Source organism: Lethenteron reissneri, chromosome 49 (assembly GCF_015708825.2).
Source record: "Lethenteron reissneri isolate LAM-NWPU_2019-01 chromosome 49, ASM1570882v1, whole genome shotgun sequence".
In the NCBI taxonomy this organism is placed as follows: Eukaryota; Metazoa; Chordata; class Hyperoartia; order Petromyzontiformes; family Petromyzontidae; genus Lethenteron; species Lethenteron reissneri.
Window position 1 is genome coordinate 10,887,683 of NC_083827.1, and position 20,883 is coordinate 10,908,565.

General features: G+C 42.5%; 1 protein-coding gene across 1 annotated transcript in view; it reads left to right on the forward strand.

Moving 5' to 3' along the window:
* Nucleotides 1-20,883, forward strand: part of LOC133354937 (protein MTSS 2-like) — a 77,174-nt gene that overhangs the window by 42,915 nt on the left and 13,376 nt on the right. Inside the window, 6 exon segments of the mRNA XM_061572139.1 lie at nt 6,403-6,563; nt 8,880-8,987; nt 12,207-12,307; nt 12,865-12,970; nt 16,995-17,117; nt 20,100-20,303. Of these exon segments, the coding sequence (XP_061428123.1) occupies nt 6,403-6,563; nt 8,880-8,987; nt 12,207-12,307; nt 12,865-12,970; nt 16,995-17,117; nt 20,100-20,303 (803 nt within the window).

The window sequence follows — 20,883 nt, forward strand, 5'->3', positions numbered from 1 at the left end:
TAAGAAGAGGGGCGGTTTTATCTGATGGTGTTGAAACACCCACCCTGCCCAGACAATTCCTAAAGAGAATAATTTTTGTTATTGCACTTGTTCTTGAAACGCCGTCGCCCAACCACTCGAAATCGCAGCAGTGGATTGCAGAAATAACGGCAGAAAAGAGGTAGCAGCTGTTGCCAGCAGGAGCTGCATAATTCACGGGTTCAGGAGGTTGAGTGGGCTCTACATGATGCATGCAGTCCCCCTTGGCCCCAGGCCTGCGTTTGCTCATATCCCCCGGTGAGCAGTGCTGGATGAATGAATTGGCGCCCGTCCCCCCGAGAAGGGCGTGCGTATGTGAGCGGGAGCGCAGTCTCTGTGGACGCCCGTCTCTCCCCACACCCCTCACTGCATCCTCCACTCATTATCACTGTGGGGATGTTGTCAAATAATTCTGCCATCTGTTAGGTTATTATAATGTTTTTGAACTTCCAGCCAGGAAGGAAGAGTCCACCAAATACTACATCTTGTTTCTGCGACAGGGAATGTCTGCTGATCGTGACGAGGAGCACTCCAAGTAAAAAAAGTGAAACAGAAAATGAGTACAGGGCAGGGTTATAGATCCAGCTGGTGAGGTAAAAATCTCACACTGGGCTGCACCATCACCCCCTCTACAATTGTCAGTTTGAAAACTGAAGTACCATCCTTAAATTAGCTGTGTTGGTATTCATCTGCATTGGAGGTCTTGAGCTAATGGCAGATATTTTACATTCCTGTTGTGGGGTTTTCTCTTCATGGGACGAGCTCTGTCTTATAAGGATGATTGATCTAGCAGACCAATAGTATTGGAATTCTTGACTTTGACGAGTGAAAATGAAGCGCTCTTCCATGGTACCACATGGCAGTCGTATAGTTAAACAATATCTTGTCCGCACAAAGCAGTGAGGGCAAATGTGAACTCACGATCACTTGAAGACATAGGGGAACGCCCATGTGGAGCAGAACTACAAAACAACAAAAACATCAACTGGGACTAGAAAAGAGATGACATGCTGAAGACAACTTGTAACAGTACAGAAGAGAAGGCAAAAGAAGCATACAATCCACAAAGGAGAAGTGACAGACATAATTGGGTCAAATGTATACCGGAGACCATGGCACCCACATGCTAATGGTTTATTTCAGCAGTGGAGAAAGAATGACTTATATCTTGATTTAAAGCTTTCATGACTGCAGGAATTCATATTCTTTGGGTCTTTTGGTAAAGCCACGTAGATAGAAAAATAATCGATAATTTTTCTAAATAATTTTTTTATCCACGTGGCTTTACCGAAAGACCCAAAGAATAAGAATGACGAATGAAAAATATTTAATTAACTGTGTTACAGTGTTCAAATTAACACTGTCATGGTTATTAGCTTCAATGGTTATTGTCATTTAATTGTCGCCAATAGATTTTCATTAGGGTGCAATAGTGTGCATTTTAACCAATGAGCTACCTATCTCCATGTATGCTTACAATTCTTTATCAAAATACAACTTCTATTCTATATGAAAACGTTTCCATGGACTACAAATACAACCTTGGACAGTTTGTGCAGAGGAATTTCAGTAGTTCACCTTACGCTTCACAGGTAATTTGTCTGCTGGCAGAGGGAATAACATTTATAAAATGTTAACAATATTTACTGATCTGAATGTTTTATACATTAATGTAGCGTAACTCATTTCATTATAATCAGGTTATCTTAAAAGGCATATCCCCCCCCCCCCCCCCATAACATTATGTTAATTTATTGAGAACTTGCATATATAGCACCTAAGGTGATTTAAAATCAGGCTGAAACTTGCTAATATCCAGTATCTGTTTTACAAGGGAAACTTGTACAATTTGGATGTAATATAAAGCAACAAGGAGCAGACAGTATCTTAAATATTTTAAATTCCTCTTCTCAGTCTGCTTAAGCTTGTGACCTTGCCACTATTGGGGACATGGGAGCTCGGTCACATATATAGCAACCTTCTTTGGCAATATCTTTAGATATATTGCTTGCAGTTAAACAAGTGGTCTGCTGACCTATTAGTACAATTTTTGTAAAATATACATTCACCTTCTTGTCTGTGGATTTTTCTGGAATACTCTGTTTCATTTAGAGTATTTAGCTGCTATATATTTCCACGTGATAAGCTACTTCGTTGAGCAATCATTTGTGGCCAGGTGTCTTCTGAAAAAATAGAGCAATATAGCTCAGTGGGTCTTAGCTGGTAAAATAAAAAATAGCAAAAAAAAACGTAATTTCCTCATTTTGTATTCCTGATTAAGGAACTGTTGAAACGTCCCAGTGCAGATTTATCTTGCAAAAATAGCCTTGACACTTGGCTGATGCTTCCCTGGATAAGAAAAGGAGAATCTGATTATGTGGTTCAAATATAACTTTGCCTTTAACATACCATCGCTGTCGACTTCACATTGATGCTTACTCCCACAATGATGCCTTCCCACTGCCAAGAGTAGTGATACATGCATTCAAATTCTATTCTCAAGGACCATCAACCTTCACCGGCAGCAAAATCGATTTGTGTTCTTTGATTGTTTCCTTTTAATGCCGCAAGCTCCCTAAATGAACCGGCATCATTAAAGTCTCTGCAGCGGGAGTCTGCTTCATGCATCGTTGCATTCCTGAGCACTTGCAAGTGGAGCCACTGGGTTTTGTAATGCGGTGTAACTTTCACACAAGGAGGTGTCTGATGAGGGTGGTGGGGGAGAGGTGATGTGATCTGTTATGGGGCTGAGTCATTCTCTTCCTCCTAACACCCATGCTTAGATAAGCTGGGAGGCAGTGCCACAGGGCATAAGTACTCGGTTGTAACACAATAAATATTTCAGTCTCTATATTAATTCCACTGCGCCATAGCTTGGCAGTCATTGGGCTTGTACAAAAAATAGTAACAAATGTACTCAATATATAACACCTTTCAGCGCAAGAGTTCTGTTTCACCATGAGGCACATTCTCCTATGTCTCTGCGATGAAGCAATTACCTACAAGTAAACCAAGCCCAGTGCAAGACTGATTGATCAGTTCTAAGAGAAGCTAAACTCGAGTCTAAGGTTAGAGTGACAGATTAAGCACAGCCATAATTACCATTACCCCCAATTCACTCAGGAGAGCTACAACTGGCTGGTTCTCAACACTTTTCAAGAGGGTTATACTCTTCAGTATTTTATTGTACTTTGTTATTTATGTGTGGGAGGACACCAGAGTATTCAGAAAAAAATCCATAATTCAGATAATTAGTCAAAATTAGACGTAGATTTTGGAACCTACTTGCTCTGCTGCTATCATATGTTACTTTGTAATACTTGAAGAAGATGGCTTGCACACATCTTGATCTCTGCATGATCCATTGACTCCACCTCAATTGCAGCCTTTTGCCACCACACCCTGCAGTAGGTGAATTATCAAGCCCCTGTTACGTCTTACCTCAATTTCATTTAATCAGTCATGAGAGCTTTTAAAATTAAATTTGCACCCATTTAGTCATTAATCAACGTTTTCTCTTTGATCCGCTCCGTTGAGTGGAAAGGTAGAGAGATTGTCATCTTTTCTGTTATTTTGGAAGGCTATGGTGGTCTTGTTATGGCCACAACATGTACAGGAACTTAGTTTGAAGTATCTTCTAGAAAATGGTTACTTCCAACAACATAGTACACATCCCAGCACTTTGCTGGTCACAGCATGTACTCCACATTTCGGGGGCGGGGGGGGAATTGCTGCCATTTGGTCCATGAATGTCACGTTATACAGCAACAGGTTTTTGTTTTCAACAGAGGTCACCCTTTCCAACCACTGACTGGGTCCACTCCTCCTTTCTTGTGAGGTCTGGTAAGGTCAGACTTTAACGTGCAGCTACCCTGCAACAATGGTAACAACACAAAACCCTGTGGTCTTTCACGAGACTGAACGGATATCACGATTGAAGAAACCATCACTTTTGAGTATTAAAGAAGAATTGTCGCGTCCTGTGTAGAGAGCCAGTGGCTTTTGAAGTTTTGGATTCAATTACTGGAGCAGGCAAGCGAAAAACAAACACTGCCTCCCCTGACTAGATGGCTTCTCGCGAACAGAAAACTCGAAGCTTTTCATCCCTTCGCAGATGACTGCACAAAATAATAACGGAAAGGAAAAAGATTTTGAATAATAATTGGCATGTGCACTTAGTGTGTCCATCCTCGGCTCAAAGATCAAATGAAATGTAGACCAGATAATAATAGCTGGTCCAAAAGTTTTGCTTCTCTCCCAGATGTTCCTTGTCGGAGAGTGCCTTTATTCAATGGCCTGTCTTGGTTAAGTGAAAAACTCTTATCCAGGTGAAAGCCGATTTGAGATTTTGGTAAGCGTAATTAAATCGGACCGTTATTTTCCACATGGACTTGCGAGTGCTTATTATGTGGGGTACGATAATCCGCATGCACCACTGTGTAGTGTGCGCTGCCATGGCATGTACCGCTTCGTGCAGCATGCAATTTGCACGTACCAATTTATACGCACTGACTTAGTGTATATTCACATACGTGGGCACGCTGGCATTTGCCGTGAGGCACGCTGACTTGCACACGAGATGTGATGTACATCGACGGACATGCGGGAGCACGCTCCACGCAATGCCCATCGAGGTGATGCACATTGACGTGCGCATCCTGGCGTGTATGCGATGTACACTACCGAATGTGCAACATTGCCCGAGGCGTGGCTTGCCTCCATTCACAAGTGCCTGTAATGTTTACACCGCACGCTGACTTGTGTACACTAGTGTGTGTCGTGTTTTGCATACCAATTTGTGTGCTCTTGTTGCTGTGTTGTACACACTGATTAGTGTGTTTGTCTTTGGCATGTTTTGCACAAGTATTTGTTCTGAGTGCTTGTACTGCATTTTGATGTTGTTTTCATGTACTTTATAGCACACTGATGCATACTCATTTATTGACGTGTCTTTCCCCAGTGTTATGGTGATTTGCTTATCATTTACTTTGTGGAATGCTTACAAAACACTGCAGTGTATACTCTTGTGTTGTTTCTTACATTCCTTAGTGTGTCATCTATGCTGGGACCTATGTTTGAATCCCTAGGTGCTGCATTCTCTCATAAATTCTCAGTTATTGAAATGCACTGCACTTGTCATGCATTCTGGAGCTTGTGATGTACACTGCAATGATGTGCATCATTTGACAGGCACTGCACAGTACACAGCAAGCAACGATATATTACAGTTCATTACACGCATAGGGAAACTCTTATCTGCGGTAAATGAGATGCTGATGTGCATTCTTAACTGGTTGTGATTTGTCACGTAACTATCGATTCAAATGGATTTCACACTCAATGCATGCATCAAATAGATGAAATAAGAATAGTTAATTTCATATTCCTATAATTGTATGCAAATTCAGGCTAATATTTTGGAATGAACTAAACAACTAAGATGGCAGAGACAAGACCAACAAGCTAAAACTGAACTCATTCTTCAGTTTAGTTGTAACCTATAATAATGACAGTCCAATCTTATTGGAACGGTGAATTGTAATAACATGCCTACTTGTGATGCTACACTACTGGCATGAGTCCTGCAGCGTTGGTGGTGCCTGTGCCGTACAGTGATATGCACACTATCATTGCTTGTCATGTACTGCACAGTGGCATGCATTAACCAGGGCTTGTCATGCACCACACGTCATTCATTCTAGTCCATGTGATGTACAGCACTTTGTTACAAATTATCCAGTGCTTGTGATGAATGGCGTTGTATCCTGACCTGCGTTCTTCCGTGCTTGTAATGTACTATACCTTGATGTACCTTCAGGTGTTTGTGGTGCATTTCACTTTGACATGTATTCTATGCCTTGTCATGTACGACTCCAATGCCCATTTTTCGGTGCTTGTGAAGTCCTGAACATCAACATTGATTCCAGTCCTTCGGCATGTACTACACTCTGAAATACATTTTGCATTGGTTACCATGTACTGCACATTGACACTGATATTAGTGCTCATCATAAAACACATATTCACAGTAATTTTCTTACTTTTATATACTTCTTTACAGACATGAATCCCATTACATGGCATGTACTACACCATGACTATCAATTGCTCATTGACATTAATTTTCACACTTTTATTAATTATTGTACTTTTATGTATATGAACGCTAATTCCATTACTTTTCACGTACAGTACCGTGCCTTGACATTCATCCAAGTGAATTCTAACTTTTCCCATGTGCTGCATAGTCACGAGAGGTTTTGTTGCGTTAATCCACGTTGACACGGATTCCTTATTGCGCGACGCACTTTTGCTGTGCACTGGCCAGCAACTCGACATGCACGTGTGTGCTTGCGTGCCGTCGGTCCCTGCGTGGGTGCGCAGGCAAAGGTGTGGATGTGCAACCCCAACTGGAGCTGGCTCTGCAGGACGTCAACGACTCGTATCTGTTGTTGGAGGAGACGGAGAAAGGCGCCGTGCGCCGTGCGCTTATCGAGGAGCGTGGCCGCTTCTGCACCTTCGTGTACCACCTACGGCCCGTGCTGGTAACCAGGGAGTTAGAAGTGGGGTGATCAGGTGGGGCTGTCTGTCGCGGGGCTCAGATCTGAGGGAAGTGCTCAGAGGGGGCCTTGTCTGGCATTTTGCCACCAACAACTTTTGGCGGCCATGCCGGCAACAGTTGTGATGCTCAAAGCGTGCAAGAGATCCGTGGCAACAATGGACGCGCATCGCAGAGGCGTAAATTACTGGTTCGCACCTGTGGCAGTGAGGTATGCTTGTGGCAGTGATGAGTGCCTCTGGTGGTGATGTGTGACTGTCGTAAAGATGCACTCTTTTGGCATTGTGTGCATGTAGCAATGAGTTATTCCTGTGGCAGTGATGAGTGCATGTAGCAGTGATCGTGGAAACCTGGTTGGTGGATCATGCAGAGATGGGAGCCTGCGTGAAACACCCCCTTGGCAGGGCAGAGGTGAACCCCTTGTAAGAGGCAGTTTGTGGTGTACAGTAGATCATCGCTTATCCGGCAGCTCCAGGGGGGTGAGGAGGTGCAGGAATTTCTAAAATGCCAGGTAATCACTAAGTTATTATTTAGAATAGCTTATTTTTGCACATTCTGTTCGGTATATTTTTTAGTGTTTAAAATTGGCATAAATAAACATACAAATAGACAAAAATAAACATCCTACTTTAAAAGTTACCGTATTTCTGTACCGTACTTACCACTCCAATCTCGAAGACTGCCTGGGTGGATGTATATATACGTGCAGTATTGTCATTGTTTAAGTTGTATGTAGTGTATAGTGTACTGTTTATAATATTTGACACTGAAATCAAGCATAGCTACTTTTTTTGTCACGGACATGGTGCCGATCTCCGGACTGGTACAGCCTTTGGAGTAGTTTTGCCAGTTTTGCTGGATCGGTTTGGGACCACCGGATAATGTTAGAAGCCTGATAATCTCACCCCGGATAATCGATGATCAACTATAGATTACAGGTGGAATACCTCTGCCAATTTGAGCATCTCTTCTCATTTGTGGGGTTTCATCCCTTGTACAAAAAAAAGTATGACAGCAAATGGGCAAAATGCCAAAGCAGGGCCCATCTGAAAGCATATATTCAGACTTTGAAGCTTGCATTGGAAAATATGTTAATTGTTTAAATTAATTATACAAACAACATTGTCGCTTTGTGCTGAAATTGTTTGAGCACATTTGTTATTGTTAGAAAATACAGGAGGTAGGATGGTTCTCAGTTTATTGTTGTGTTCATTTAACAATAGGCAAAGAAAATATAGATTTACTTGTATTGTTTACAACGTATTTTCTTCAGAAATTAGAAAAGAGGTTTTATTGGATGAAACATAATCTGCTGTAACAAAACATGTTTACGGAAAATATTTCTAGGATTTGGAAATAGTTTAACAACCTATGCGCTGCAGATATTTCAGGGAATTATTTATATAGTTTCCCCATCGATCTGCTTTTTTATCCTCATCAAATCATGTTGCATGGTTTAGCTCCCTTCAGCAACATTGCAACTTGGAATTTTAAATTAGTTTTGTCCCAGTAAAGTCTCTAATGTGAACATTATCATTGAAAAATGTTGCAAGAGCATGCCTTTGTACTCTTTAAAAACATAGTTTTTGCCCATTCGAACCCTACTCCAGTTAGAAGTGAATTTTATTGATAGTTGTCTTGCCGGGGCATGAAACAACTCTGCTGTGCTATAAATATTCCCCATTTGCTATTCTGCTGCTGCATAACACTTGGAACAAAGATAATTAATACCGAAAAAAACTAAATGTGATGCATCGTTTTCTCAATAAAATCTGAGGCAAGGAGGCCATCTCGCTCATAGGTCAAAGTGCCGAGTTGACACTGCTGAAATTCTGGTTTCCAATCCAAGGCAGCTGCCTCTGATTAAACTGACTTCTGTGTAGTGATTTAATGGTTCTCAGCCTGGTCACCACTGACTACAAAAAGCCATGACATTAAATGTGATTCTGCACTTAATTTGGTCATATTCCAGCTTTGATCATTACACATTTTGGTTTGACAGTCATTCACCGAGCATTATTCTGAGAGGGGTGGAAAAGTACTGACCATAACTGTGTGGACTCGAGGTCATTTGAATGGATCTCATAAATATTTCCATGATATATGTTCTCATGAGCAATTGTCCAACATAAAGGGTTCCACTGCTCTGCAAGATATCTGAAGCAATTCTTAATATCATGACAGGACACTGATAGCTCTATAGGGATAAAATTGTGCGTAGAAAGGTAATGGTTTGTTTGCATGTATTGGTACCTTTCTGTGTTGTTCATCATTCATTGTTGCTTTCCTCGCATATTTTCAGGACCAGGAGATTTCCATGTTGGAGGAAGTCACTCATCTGCAGACCATAGTGCAGGACCTGACCAACATGACCTCCGATCCTCACAGGCTGCCCCCAGCCAGTGAGCAGGTAATACTGTCAAGGTCTTTACACCGCTGGTGCAGCATAGCATGAATGCGTTGCTGTGATTTAACTGCACAGAAATTGCTCTTGTAGCTGGAGCTTGACATTATTGCTTCAAATTACAATCAACAACAGGTACGACTGGCAGAATGTCCACTGCACACTCAGAAGGACAAAGCTTGGGCATATGTATGTTGAACTTCTTTTGCCACCGTACATAGCCAACCGTGCTAATTGGAGGCGCGGAAAAAAAATTGGAGGTGCGGGGGAATGAAAATCGGAGGTGCGGGCGAAGGAAAGGGGTCAACTCGGCATTCTGTCCAGTCAAGGTTACTAAAATTAATACTACTTTGTGGGAAGTTGACAATGGTTGTCCGTTTGCTGCATATGAGACTCGAATTGGAAACTGGTCTCGTGTTTTCTTTACTTACACATGATCCTAGACACAATACAGATATCTTGCATGTTTAATTGAATACCTTCAATCTGCTAACACAGTGCTTAGCTATCATATTAATAATCAAGTTTTTAAAATACTTCCGTTGATGACTAATCAACTAATTATTGCAGCTGTACTTCAGACTGAATCTTGTGTCTCATTGCATCAGCGCACTAATAGTTCATGAGGCTGGTTCTGTATCCCTGCTTTTGACCTCTACAAACATTCTGCTCATTGCCTGTCCTCGTAACTCCTTGCACGTTTCAAATGCAGGCTGAAGAGCCATTCGTTGCCTATCCCCATATGAATAATTCATTTAAACCTTGCGTTATTCTACATTTCTCTGTTTTTGTTTAATTCTGTATGCAATCATGCATTTGTGTGTAAAGCTGCCCATGTCTTCGTGCTTCACTCCCCACTTAAGCACCATGATTTTATATCCCTAAAAGGCAGTGTCCTGGCTACTCCTTTTTATTTGTGTTGTGATCAGGGGTGTGTCACGGCTTTATGAAGCGATGTGCAAAGTAAAAAAAGAACATAGGCACAGCCTGGTAGGGGGGGCCCTCTTGCATTTACCTCTTCTTGTGTCTGAGTTTTTTAGACCTTTATAAAACCTTATACTGTCAACGCATGCATGTGTGTGTGTAGCCGTGTGCACTCGTAGTATGGGACAAGTGATAAATTAACCATGGCACTCAGAAAATGTATCGTTTCCTCCGTTCCACTACCTTCCGCACGAAAGTTAATTATGTTAATATAAAACACTTTTCTTTGGCAACAGCATTTGCAGAATTACGTGGGCATTTTGTGGTCACGTTTTAGCCTTAGAAGAATAAAGAGGTTGCCTGTGTAGAAAATATTTTTTTGTTTTAGTCAGCTAGATGAATGTAATAGAAAAAGAGTCATGACGTAAATTCACAAAGAAACCAAGTAAATACATGAATACATTGAGTGAAATTAAATGGCATGGATGCATGAACACATTAGGTCTATTTGTAGTATTTATTTCAAAAAAAATCCTGCCCAAGTCACAACAGTGTTTATCGAGGTCTGTAAATAAGAACTGCAGTGTGGTACTTACTGCAAAGTGCTATTGGCTTGCTTTGATTGCTGGCCATGTGCAACACTCATGACAATGAGTATTTCAGGTGGAGAACCTTGCCATTGCAGAGACAAAGGTGGCTGGGCATGTGTGGTGCTCGTCGTACAATTCCCTTTCGTGCCATGCTGGTCATCATGGCTTTTTTCTGAAAGCGGCTTGCCTCAGCAGTTTATAGTTAATACGTATAGGTCACAATCTGCAGGGGGGGGAATTGTACACTGAAACAAATCAAATGTGGAGACATAAATTCCATATGGACAATCTACATCCATCGCCCTTTTGTGAAGCCACTGATGGGTGAAGGTCTCACCATGCCATGTAGGTTGTGGGAGTTATTTGATCACCATTCACTACGCTGATCAGTGCGGGTTGGTGTAGGCAGGGAGCAATGACGGTGCGCAGTGCAATACAAGAATATATTTTTCTGCACTGACTTCTGCCGACAATGTAGTCATAATGTGTTTCACTTGTGTACACATGACGATTGTGCAGTGTTTTTACATACAAGGTTGGTAAAACAATATTGAGAAACAATCACCCAGATGAAAGTAGCACCAACATTAAATTAGTTTGATTTAAAACCCCTGCATTGATGTACTAGTTGTAGTATAGGTGCACTGATGTGCGGAGTAAAGTCAGTGCCCATATAGCAAAGGAAGATGCATCCTAAAAAAAGATATCGTTTTGTAGATATGTACCCAGACTGGGTGTTTCCAGACTGTTTGACTCAAGCTTGCAGCATCGTTTATGAGGGGGGGGAAATATTCAGAAATCCCAGTTGAACACAATGTCCTAGTACTCTAGTGATGTTGTTATTAAAATATATAGAAGTGGCTTCACACTGCTAAAATGACATGCCTGACGTGTTTTTTTTTCTCATATATACAAAGGTTCCAACTTATATTTGGCAATCATAATTACATGTATGCGAGAAACTAGCTGTTGTATTACATCTTGCTTAAAACAAGCACTGGTGAGGTTCATTGTCAGCTTTGAGCCAGTGGTGGACACTCCACATTCCCATTACATGGTCTAGTTTCTATAGGGCAACCACTGTTGACTTCTCAAAAATAGACCTAATTTTATCAACCCTGGACGGATGATTAATTGAGTTGAATCTCAACCAGAAATTTAAACTCGCAACTTTACATTTGTTAGTAAAGTACGACGTCGAGTTGACTATTGAAGGATGACCGGCATGAGAAATGCACGCAGGGCTGTGCATGCTTTTAATTTAAATATAGTGCGTTGCTGCGTATCCAATTCAATGGGGACTGAGGTATAGGCAGATGTGAAAAAGTGGCCATTTAAATATCTGTAAAAAAAGTGTAAAAGTCAGATTTGTGAACACCAATAGAAAATAAAACTTACACCGTGCACAAATATTTAAATATGTGACTGTAAAAACTATTATTTAGTACAATCGGTATCCGTACCATTCTTACAACACACTGATATCAATATATCAGTTGCCTTTTCTCACAAGTAATTCAGTTCTTCTCGTGTATGCGAGACAGCTTTAAAGTGTAAGTGCCAAATTACATATTTTTCATGAAGACACTTGGGGCATGAGGCTGCATGCTTTTATTGCTTCGTGACCCCAAAGCCAAGCACAGGGAGCGAGCAGCTGGCAGCAGGGGTTAACAGTTGGTTTTGTGTTGTGTTGCTTGGATTTTTATTGCAGGTAATTTTAGACTTGAAGGGCTCGGATTTCAGCTGGAAAATCCACACCCCACCCGCCTCGCCGAGCCTCACAGCTTCCTCCCGCCGCTCTAGCGTCAGCAGGTAAGAAGAACGCCACCCGCGGCAGTGGCAGCCCCGTGTGTACAAGTCACAAAGAGGTGCCCAGGTGGTTCAGAAGTTAAAACGCTGAGCTTTTGCACCGCTGTGAATCCTGGGTTCAAATCTGGGCAACTGCCTGTGGTTTAAACTTTTCCTGATGACGACCGCTTGTGTTGCGATCGAAACGTCGTAGTTTTTTGTTATTTTCTTCCTGCAGTCACGAAAGCTTTAAGTCAAGATTTTACTTGCATTACGTTGGGTTTGGCATTTAATTTGGCTAAAATCAGCTCTGGGAATTTAAATATATCAGTTTGATTTGCATGCAATGAAAATTACTCTCTGGTACAGCGTTGAGGCTAGTTGAAGGGGTCTCAGAAGTGGTTCTCTGATATCGGTTTCCTTGACCGGTTACCCTGCTCTGTAAGAGGTGTAAAATGGCTCATTTGTTTCATGATTTGACGCTGATGGTACAATAGGGAAAAAAATGGGGAAAAGATAAAGAAAGAAGAAGAATTAAACGATCAAATGACATGCAGCTGTTGTGTGGGCATGTTCTGCAGTGTGGCCCCTCCAACGCACCTGAGCAGCCGTTTCTACAGCGTGTCATCCCGTGACTCTGGATTCCCAGCCGCTGACGCCGCCTCCCTCACGCCCCCCGACACTCAGGTAGGCACGCACACGCATATGTGTGTCGCTTAACGGAACCCACAGATTCGGGGATTCCGCAGATTGAGAAGGGCAGTGTATGACCAAGATCTTAAGTCCAAAGCCTTGAGGTTCAATGTCTCTCAGGAGGTCATTCATTGTCTGTGAAAGAGCCCTTGAGCACCTTTTGAGAGTCTGGATTCAAGCCCTGAGGGGTTTGTTTCTCTGAGGGGAGGCTGTTATGTGTGTCGCCGTATTGAGCCAGTACCGCTAAGTTTCAGGGGTTTAAGCAAGAGGGCTGCCTCTCTCTTAGCGGACTTGTGTCCATGCCAGGGAACGGAGCCAGTGCTGAGTCGCCACTGAAAGGAACAATTTCTTAAGAGCAGATAAGTCAAGGTGTTGTACCAAATACTGAGAGAGGTTCCTCCTGGCCAAGTTCCCAGCGAGTTCCCTTTCCTATCGCCAAGTCTCAACAGTAACGGTCAGTCTGATGCGGCCACAGTGCTGGTGGCCAACTCCTTAGCCTCCTCTCGTGCCAGAACCTGGTGGAAGGGATCAACGAAGGGGGAAGTGCGCCACTTAAATGTCGGGAGTCCGATTATTTTATCACAGCCAAAAGTGACTCAAAAATATACAAAGGTATTATTATGACTCTTAAATCGAACTTTGTACACGCAATCTCCATTTATATCTTATAATTAGACTGACACAATTTGTTTGAAAGTGTGTTTATATGTTTGCATCTTTCTCTGGTTTTGCCCTTAGAAAATATTACTTTGGAAAAAACAGTTCACAATTTGGTCCAGGATATATAGCAGCTTTGTACTGAATGAATCACAGCTGGTACAGCACAACCTAGTGGATGATTACAGACAGAATTTTACTGCTTTAGAGTTGAACTCTAAATGTTCAGTGCAATTTGGGCATTTAAATTTAATAGTGCCTGGAAATATATTGACTGCAATGGTTCGCAATGTATATCTATCTCAACATTACATTTAGTCGAAGCTTGTACTGTAAATGTAGTACCCTTTGAAGTTTCCTACAGCAGCAACACATTATTGGCTGAGAAGTGATCGAGGGCAGGCCTAGTCCACTATGTGATTGTGAAACAAAATATGGCTTTAAAAAGTAGAGAAAATGTCAAACCATCAGGCTGTGAATTATCCGATGCAATGTAGAGTAAATTTCGATATAAAGCTTTCGTGACTGCAGGGATTCATCTTCTTGGTTCTTTCGGTAAAGTCACGTAGAAGGAAAATTTTCCTTCTACTTGACTTTACCGAAAGAATCAAGAACAACAATGTAGAGTAGTGCTTACTTACGCTGCATGTTAATGCAGTTGACTCCCACTGATGTGGATAATTGGCCTCTTACAAGTCATAAAACCCTGAGTTGGTGTAAATTCATAAATTCACAGCTGTACTTGGTAATGACAGTGTGTAGGAAGCATGTCACTTGTCCTGTATAATGGAGTGCTATGTATTCTTTACCTAAACAGATGGTAGCCGTCTTGGTTTCTCTATTTCCTTTGTTATTGCAAAAATCTTGGAGACCATAATTGTATATTGGCAGCTATTCTAAAAATTTTTACTGCCTGTAATTTTCTAACATAGCATATTACCAAAAACATATTGTAACACCACTGTAATAACACTGATTTAATAAATGTGGAACATTTCAGGCAGCAGCACATCTTTTACAAATACTGTTTTGCCAGGATGCTGCTGTGGTGTTAATAATTGGCACACTGGACTTGCAATCCAAAGGTCATCAAGTCTGTTCTATCTCTCTACGCAGCAGTTGAAACAGTCGACAGGTTTGTTAAATCCCTCTTGTCAACCCAGCAGTATAAATGGGTACATAGGGTGAAATGTGTTTATTCCCACAATACTGAAAGTCTGGCCAGAGTGGAAGAGTACGCCAAATATATTTTAGAAGTACTCCAGAGTGCTCTCTCTACTGTACCGTGTGAGCAAGCCACGTTAAGGGTTGCACCTTAACCTATCTTAGAATTTACTTTGCCGCAGACTGTAATTCCCAGAAGATATTACCAGGCAACAGCAGCACTTACAAACTGACCTGGTGGCACAGGCACCAATACTTGTGTTACCCAGGTACACAACGTAGCAGCTCTTGGGGTTTCAGGACAACTGCTTGCCATCAAATTAGGGAAAGCACCTGGGTGGTACTTCTGCAAGTAATCCAAACACTTATTTGTTTTAAATATTTGCTTCCACATGTGAACTAAACTATAAACTGAACTTGTTTTTACCAGGTAAGGCCCACTGAGCTATATAGCTTTTTTAGAAGCAACCTGGCCAAAAATGTTAGCTCAATGAAGTGGTTTATCATATGGAAATGTATAGCAGCCAAGTACTCTTAAACACACGTTTCTAATTGTGGAGGAAAGACTGGAGGATCCAAAGGAAAATCGACGTGACCACGGGGAGAGAGACACGCAAACTCCAAATATACAGGCATCAGGGTTGGGACGGAAATCACGCCTTCCTGAATACCAGGCGAGGTAGTTAACATCTCGCCACCGCAGCAGGCTGGCTGAAGGTGCTCATAATGACCATCTTAGTACCGCTCAGCCAGCAATGCTGAGATTCTGAGGTTGGATCCAAGAAGCTTGCTGTGAATTAAACTAGGTTTGCGAGTGAAACGAGTCAATGGTTTCAGCCTGGTGGGCTATGAATGCACACACCTGGCAGGTGTCATTTTGTCAGTTTGATATATTCCAGGTTTTTGTTTCAGTGCCATGTGACAAATAACCTTTACCACGTCTATAAAACAAGTGTACCTGTAGAGTAGATAAGAGGTCTAATCGTGTCATTTTAGAAGTAATTCAAATTGGATAATAATGCTGTGACTGTTCCTTGACACAATGTGATGTTACGCCACTTATCGTGTGCATTTCAAATGGAAATATCTTCATCCCATTATATAATTGTGGTAGCACAGTTGGAATATAATTAGGAACAAACATTAAATGTCTCTACATATATAAAAAGGAAAATTGGCTATTTTCTGAGACATGTAAACCCGAGTTCATATTGAGCTCCACTCCAGTGAATGGTGGCTTGACTATTAGTAGCAGTCGCCACCTGTGGTTCTACTTAGGCACTTTCCTTTTTACAGTAAATTCCCCCATGTCCAAAGTATGCACTCCCAGAAGGCTGTGGGGCCGATGGGTTGTGTAAGAAATACTTAATTTTTTATGTCGCGTTATAGAAATATGAAGGAGAAATTGGTCATCTATTTGGTTATTTATATCTTCAATGACACAAATTATTATTTTGTGTAAATGTTATATAATTTTGCTTCAAACTAAGACCCATATATTAAATAAAAGGTCTTTGCTTCTAGAATCTGGCAAGTCTGACTCTGCTGATGAGACACTGTATGTCAAAACTGGTCCAGAATTTGCATGTACTGAGTCAATGCTGCAGGAATTGTGTGCTTCCAGAAAGCCCACGGGACTGATGGGTTGTGTAAAAGATACTTTAAATGTTTGGAATGGAGATCCAGATATATGAAGGAGATATTGTTTGCTTATCTGTTCCCCTTTGTCAGGGGTGGGTAACCTATGATCCACAGGTTCTATTCGGCACACTTCTTCATTGCATTTGTTCCACTCGGCCTACCACTTTCAAATGACCTGCAAACAATATAAATCCATCGCTGCAATCATCTTCGCCATACTAATTTGGTACTAGAGGATAGTATCTTTTTAACTTTTAACAACACTGTGTTGTAATTATAACCCACTCAAGTCACTTCTGTCTCTGCAAGGTCCTCATGCATTTACAGAAGTTACCGAGTTGTGTATGTGTGTGTCAATGTGTGGCCCGCCACAGCTTTTTGAAACTCCTAATCTGCCCTCACGAAGAAAAAGGTTCCCCACCCCTGCCCTTACATCTCTAAGCCTCCACTCCGATCAAAGATAATTGCCCAACATTACGAAGAGTTGATGCGCACCCACTGATGCCCACACTCTTCTCCGCCTGTCCCACGCAAACGCCTGTGCGACGCGATGCAGACAAAAGTGCCTAGCCCGGCGTCGTCCGACACCTCGGAGGCTTGCCTCTCCACCAGCGACTGTAGCTCGCCATCCTCCACTAGCACTGGCTCCACGCAGGGCGCCGCACTCAAGGCGGACAAGGTGTGCGCTCCGTGTCGGCATCGGAAAGAACAACAAGAGGGAACGGGGGGGGGGGGGACGGTGAATGGTGGCGGCTGCCGCAGGCCGATCCGGGCCTGCCAGGGCCTCCCATTCTGGCATCACTCGCTCCATTCACTCCCTTGGCATCGTGGGATGCTCCTGTCACTCAAGTGCATAAACGCCACCGCGGGAAAAATCAGCGGCAGAGAACGTAGCTGCAGGATTGCAAGAAAATTGGACAAGAACGTTTTTTTTTTACGGTAATTAGCGGCACAATCTTCTGCTAATTTGCAGTAAATGAGGGGGTTGCTTGTGAAATTAGCAGGCTTAGCTAATTTTTGTGGTTAAATATTACAAACAGAACATACTCCAAATTAAAAAAAGCCGACATTTATTTTCAGTCTCTGCTTTGATTTTTTTTCATTCTAATTCACTGTCTTACACCAGCTAAATTATGTATAAAAAGATAAAACTGTTGTGCAGAACAATTCAGACTACATTTGGGTGCTCCGATGCCCTCTCTGTGTAACACTATCGGCCAATGTAAATTAAAAAGGAATTCCGGGCGCGTGGAGGAGCCCAGGTGCGGTGAGCATTTACATCGAGACAGCCCTGGATGCGCTCGGGGACGTGGTCACCATCAGCACGGCTGCATGCATCGGGCCATTGACATGTCATCTGTTCTGCCGGCAACACAGATCCACAGTGGCGCTCAACGTTACCTCCCCGGGCACTGTGGGTGTTTTCAGTGTGCCACAGGTAGCAGAAGGGGGTCGGTGGTGGTGGTGGTGGGTTTGTGCCATAAGCAAAGCTCCATGAGGCACACAAGTTGTGGCGGTTCTGCGGCAGAGACACCACGGGCCGTCACAATCGAGGCTTTTTACACCACAGACCTCCTGCCACCTGTAGCATGGCAAAAGCACTCTGCTCTCCCTGGGGTGCTACCTTGTGCCATTATGGCACCCATTTTGCCTGTCCATACCATGTTTGTCAATCAGTTCTGGCCATTGATGTTGTTGTTGTTGTGAAAGCTGAGCCGAGTGCCAGGGTGGTTTGTTTATTTATTTAATTTGCTTTGTTTTCCGGGAAGTGCTGTCAAGCTGCGAGCTATAATGTTACATGAAAGTTAGTACAGTGAATGACTAATTGCCATTTGTTTAATTATATATGTAAGAAATATTTGATAATTTGTTTATAGTGTTCAATCTGAAATACAACACTAAATTGGTTTTTAACAACTTACAGATTAGTTTATAGCGCTGTGGAGTGTTTTCTAAATTGCACTCGTGCGTGTCGTAAGTCCTGTTTCTTCTCGTGCCGTTCCCTGAAATAAAAGCTGGGTCTGTTGGCGCACGCGTGTAATCCAGCAACTTGCACGAAGCACGATTCCTCAAATGCGTGGGTTGCTTCTGGGAAATCGTGCAAAATATACTCGAGAAAGAATTGAGCCAATAGCCAAAGAGCCTTTAGACTCAACACTTATCAGGATATAGGGATGAATTATTGGTTTAAAACGAACTCGAGGGCTAATTTGTAAGAAAGCTATGTAAGCTTGACAGCGCTATCTCGTGTGAAGGTGATAAAGCACTCGTAAACAACTCGCCCACAAGCCCCGTGCTCTGTGTTTGAAACATGGTGAATGGAGTCTTGTAAATCTGCACATGAACCCTGATGCACACATTAATTCAATTACCATCATCTCACTTAATTCTCATTCCGATTACTACACACATTGCATTCCACACACCAACAATGGTGTGGACACTTACCGATAATCCAGTGTTTTGGAAGCAGTGGTGGTGTGGCTCTCGGAGACTAAACCATTATGTTCACTTACCTGAAAGGGAATGAGGTATCTCTATGAGGTAGTAGAGCAAATAGGTGGCAAGGAGGCTTTATTCAGAATGAAAGCTTTTGCCATGCATTACAAAGAGTATTGTCAAATAAAGTCAGTTTTACCGTGCTCAAATGAGCATGAGGTGGTGTTCATTTCCATTCATAGCTCGTTCCCGCATTTTCACGTTGCTCTTATGGGGGCCAGTCTCAATTGTACAGCCACTGTTGACTTCCCACAAAGTGCTACTCGTTTCATTGAGCCCGCACCGAGAAGCCCTTGAGGTTATCGTAGGTGAGAATTCAATGCGCAACCTCATACATTTGATTTCTTACATTAACATCAATAGCCCCGCCCACTTCGTTTATGACCCTTGGGCTACGCCCATTTCAAACCTTTAAAACAGTCTGCCTCAGCAGCTTTCCTCTCTTTTTTCCTCCTGATGACGACCGCTTGCGTTGCGATCGAAACGTCGTAGTTATTGTTTATTTTATTAGTTTGAACTTATCTACGTGACTTTACCGAAAGACCCAAAGAATATGAATTCCTGCAGTCACGAAAGTCAAGACTTATACATTTGACTTTCACAGTCTAATCGAAGTGCTGTCCGTGTGGAAAATATTATTGCGGCATCATCGTCTGCTTGTTCCTCAGCTTCTGGTATAATGTGCAAAAGCCCAAAACACCAAGTAGCCAGCAACACAAAGCACTTTTAAAGGTGTAATAGATAAGAATTAATATGCTTCTTGAATTAATCTGAATTTAAAATAACAAAAAAAGAGACAAGAGCGATCATAAGATGTGGGAGCCTTCTTATATTATTTGTATTATTTATTTAACAGGGAGATGAAATACATCCATGAAACATTGCCTCTTTTTCAAGAGTGATCTGAGTTACATCTAGGACAATTTAATTAACTGCAGTGGAGCAATTCACATTAAAAGTGTGCAGTGTTAGTTGTAAGCACTCTGCCACAGCAGCACCCCACAGGATGACTATTATCATCATGACAACGTGAAACATTTAAAACGTGAGGTTAAGTGCAGATTTCCAATGGCCCCTTTCAACCGCAGCGTTGGGCGCACCGCAGCGGCGATGTTAGCGACGTGATGGTGACGCTGACGTTGTCGCCCCCCCCCACCGACAGTCGCTGTGTGGCTGTGACCGTGGCCGTGAGTTTGAGCCCGCGGTACCTCCGCCTCCCGCGGAGCCCGCGCCATCCATCATGCCCATGCTCCACCACCCCCGCTCGCTTGCCCACCGGCCCGCCTCGCTCGCCTTCCCTCCCTACCATCACCAGCACGCCGCCCGCAGCCCACGTGCCTCATACCACCAGCGCATTGCGTGCAAGGTTTGGATCCCATACCCCCCCCCCGCGTCGTGGCGGCGCGATGTGCGACGAGCAAGATGAGACGCAACGTGACGGCACTACAGCCAGAAAACACTGCAACACTGCGTTGGGGCGGCTGAATAGAATGTTACGTACATAAATATTAACAAATGCCAACGACTCACCATCTTCTTCGTCAACACTGCCTTGCGACAGAAAAATGACAGGCTAGCGGTTTTGGGCAATGACCCCTTTTGCAGGATCAGTCGTTGATCAAAATGTTAGACTCCTATATATTCTATCGTAAGGCATATATTATGACAAAGGTGGTGCGATGTTGTTCTTTTACAGAGCATTGGCACCAACGCAGTTCTTGATTATTATATTTTTTTTCATTAGAATTATGCATTTTTATTGACTTGTGCCCAAAGTATAATTAAGTCGAAGTCAAAATTTGGTGCCTTTAATCAAGTGAGTGTGGGAGCCTTTTCATCCCCTAAAAGGAGAAGAAAAATATAGGTTACGGTTTGGACAATGGCCCTTTAATATATTCTACCTACAATATATTTTCCGAGAAAATCGTCAAAACCCAAATTGTTAA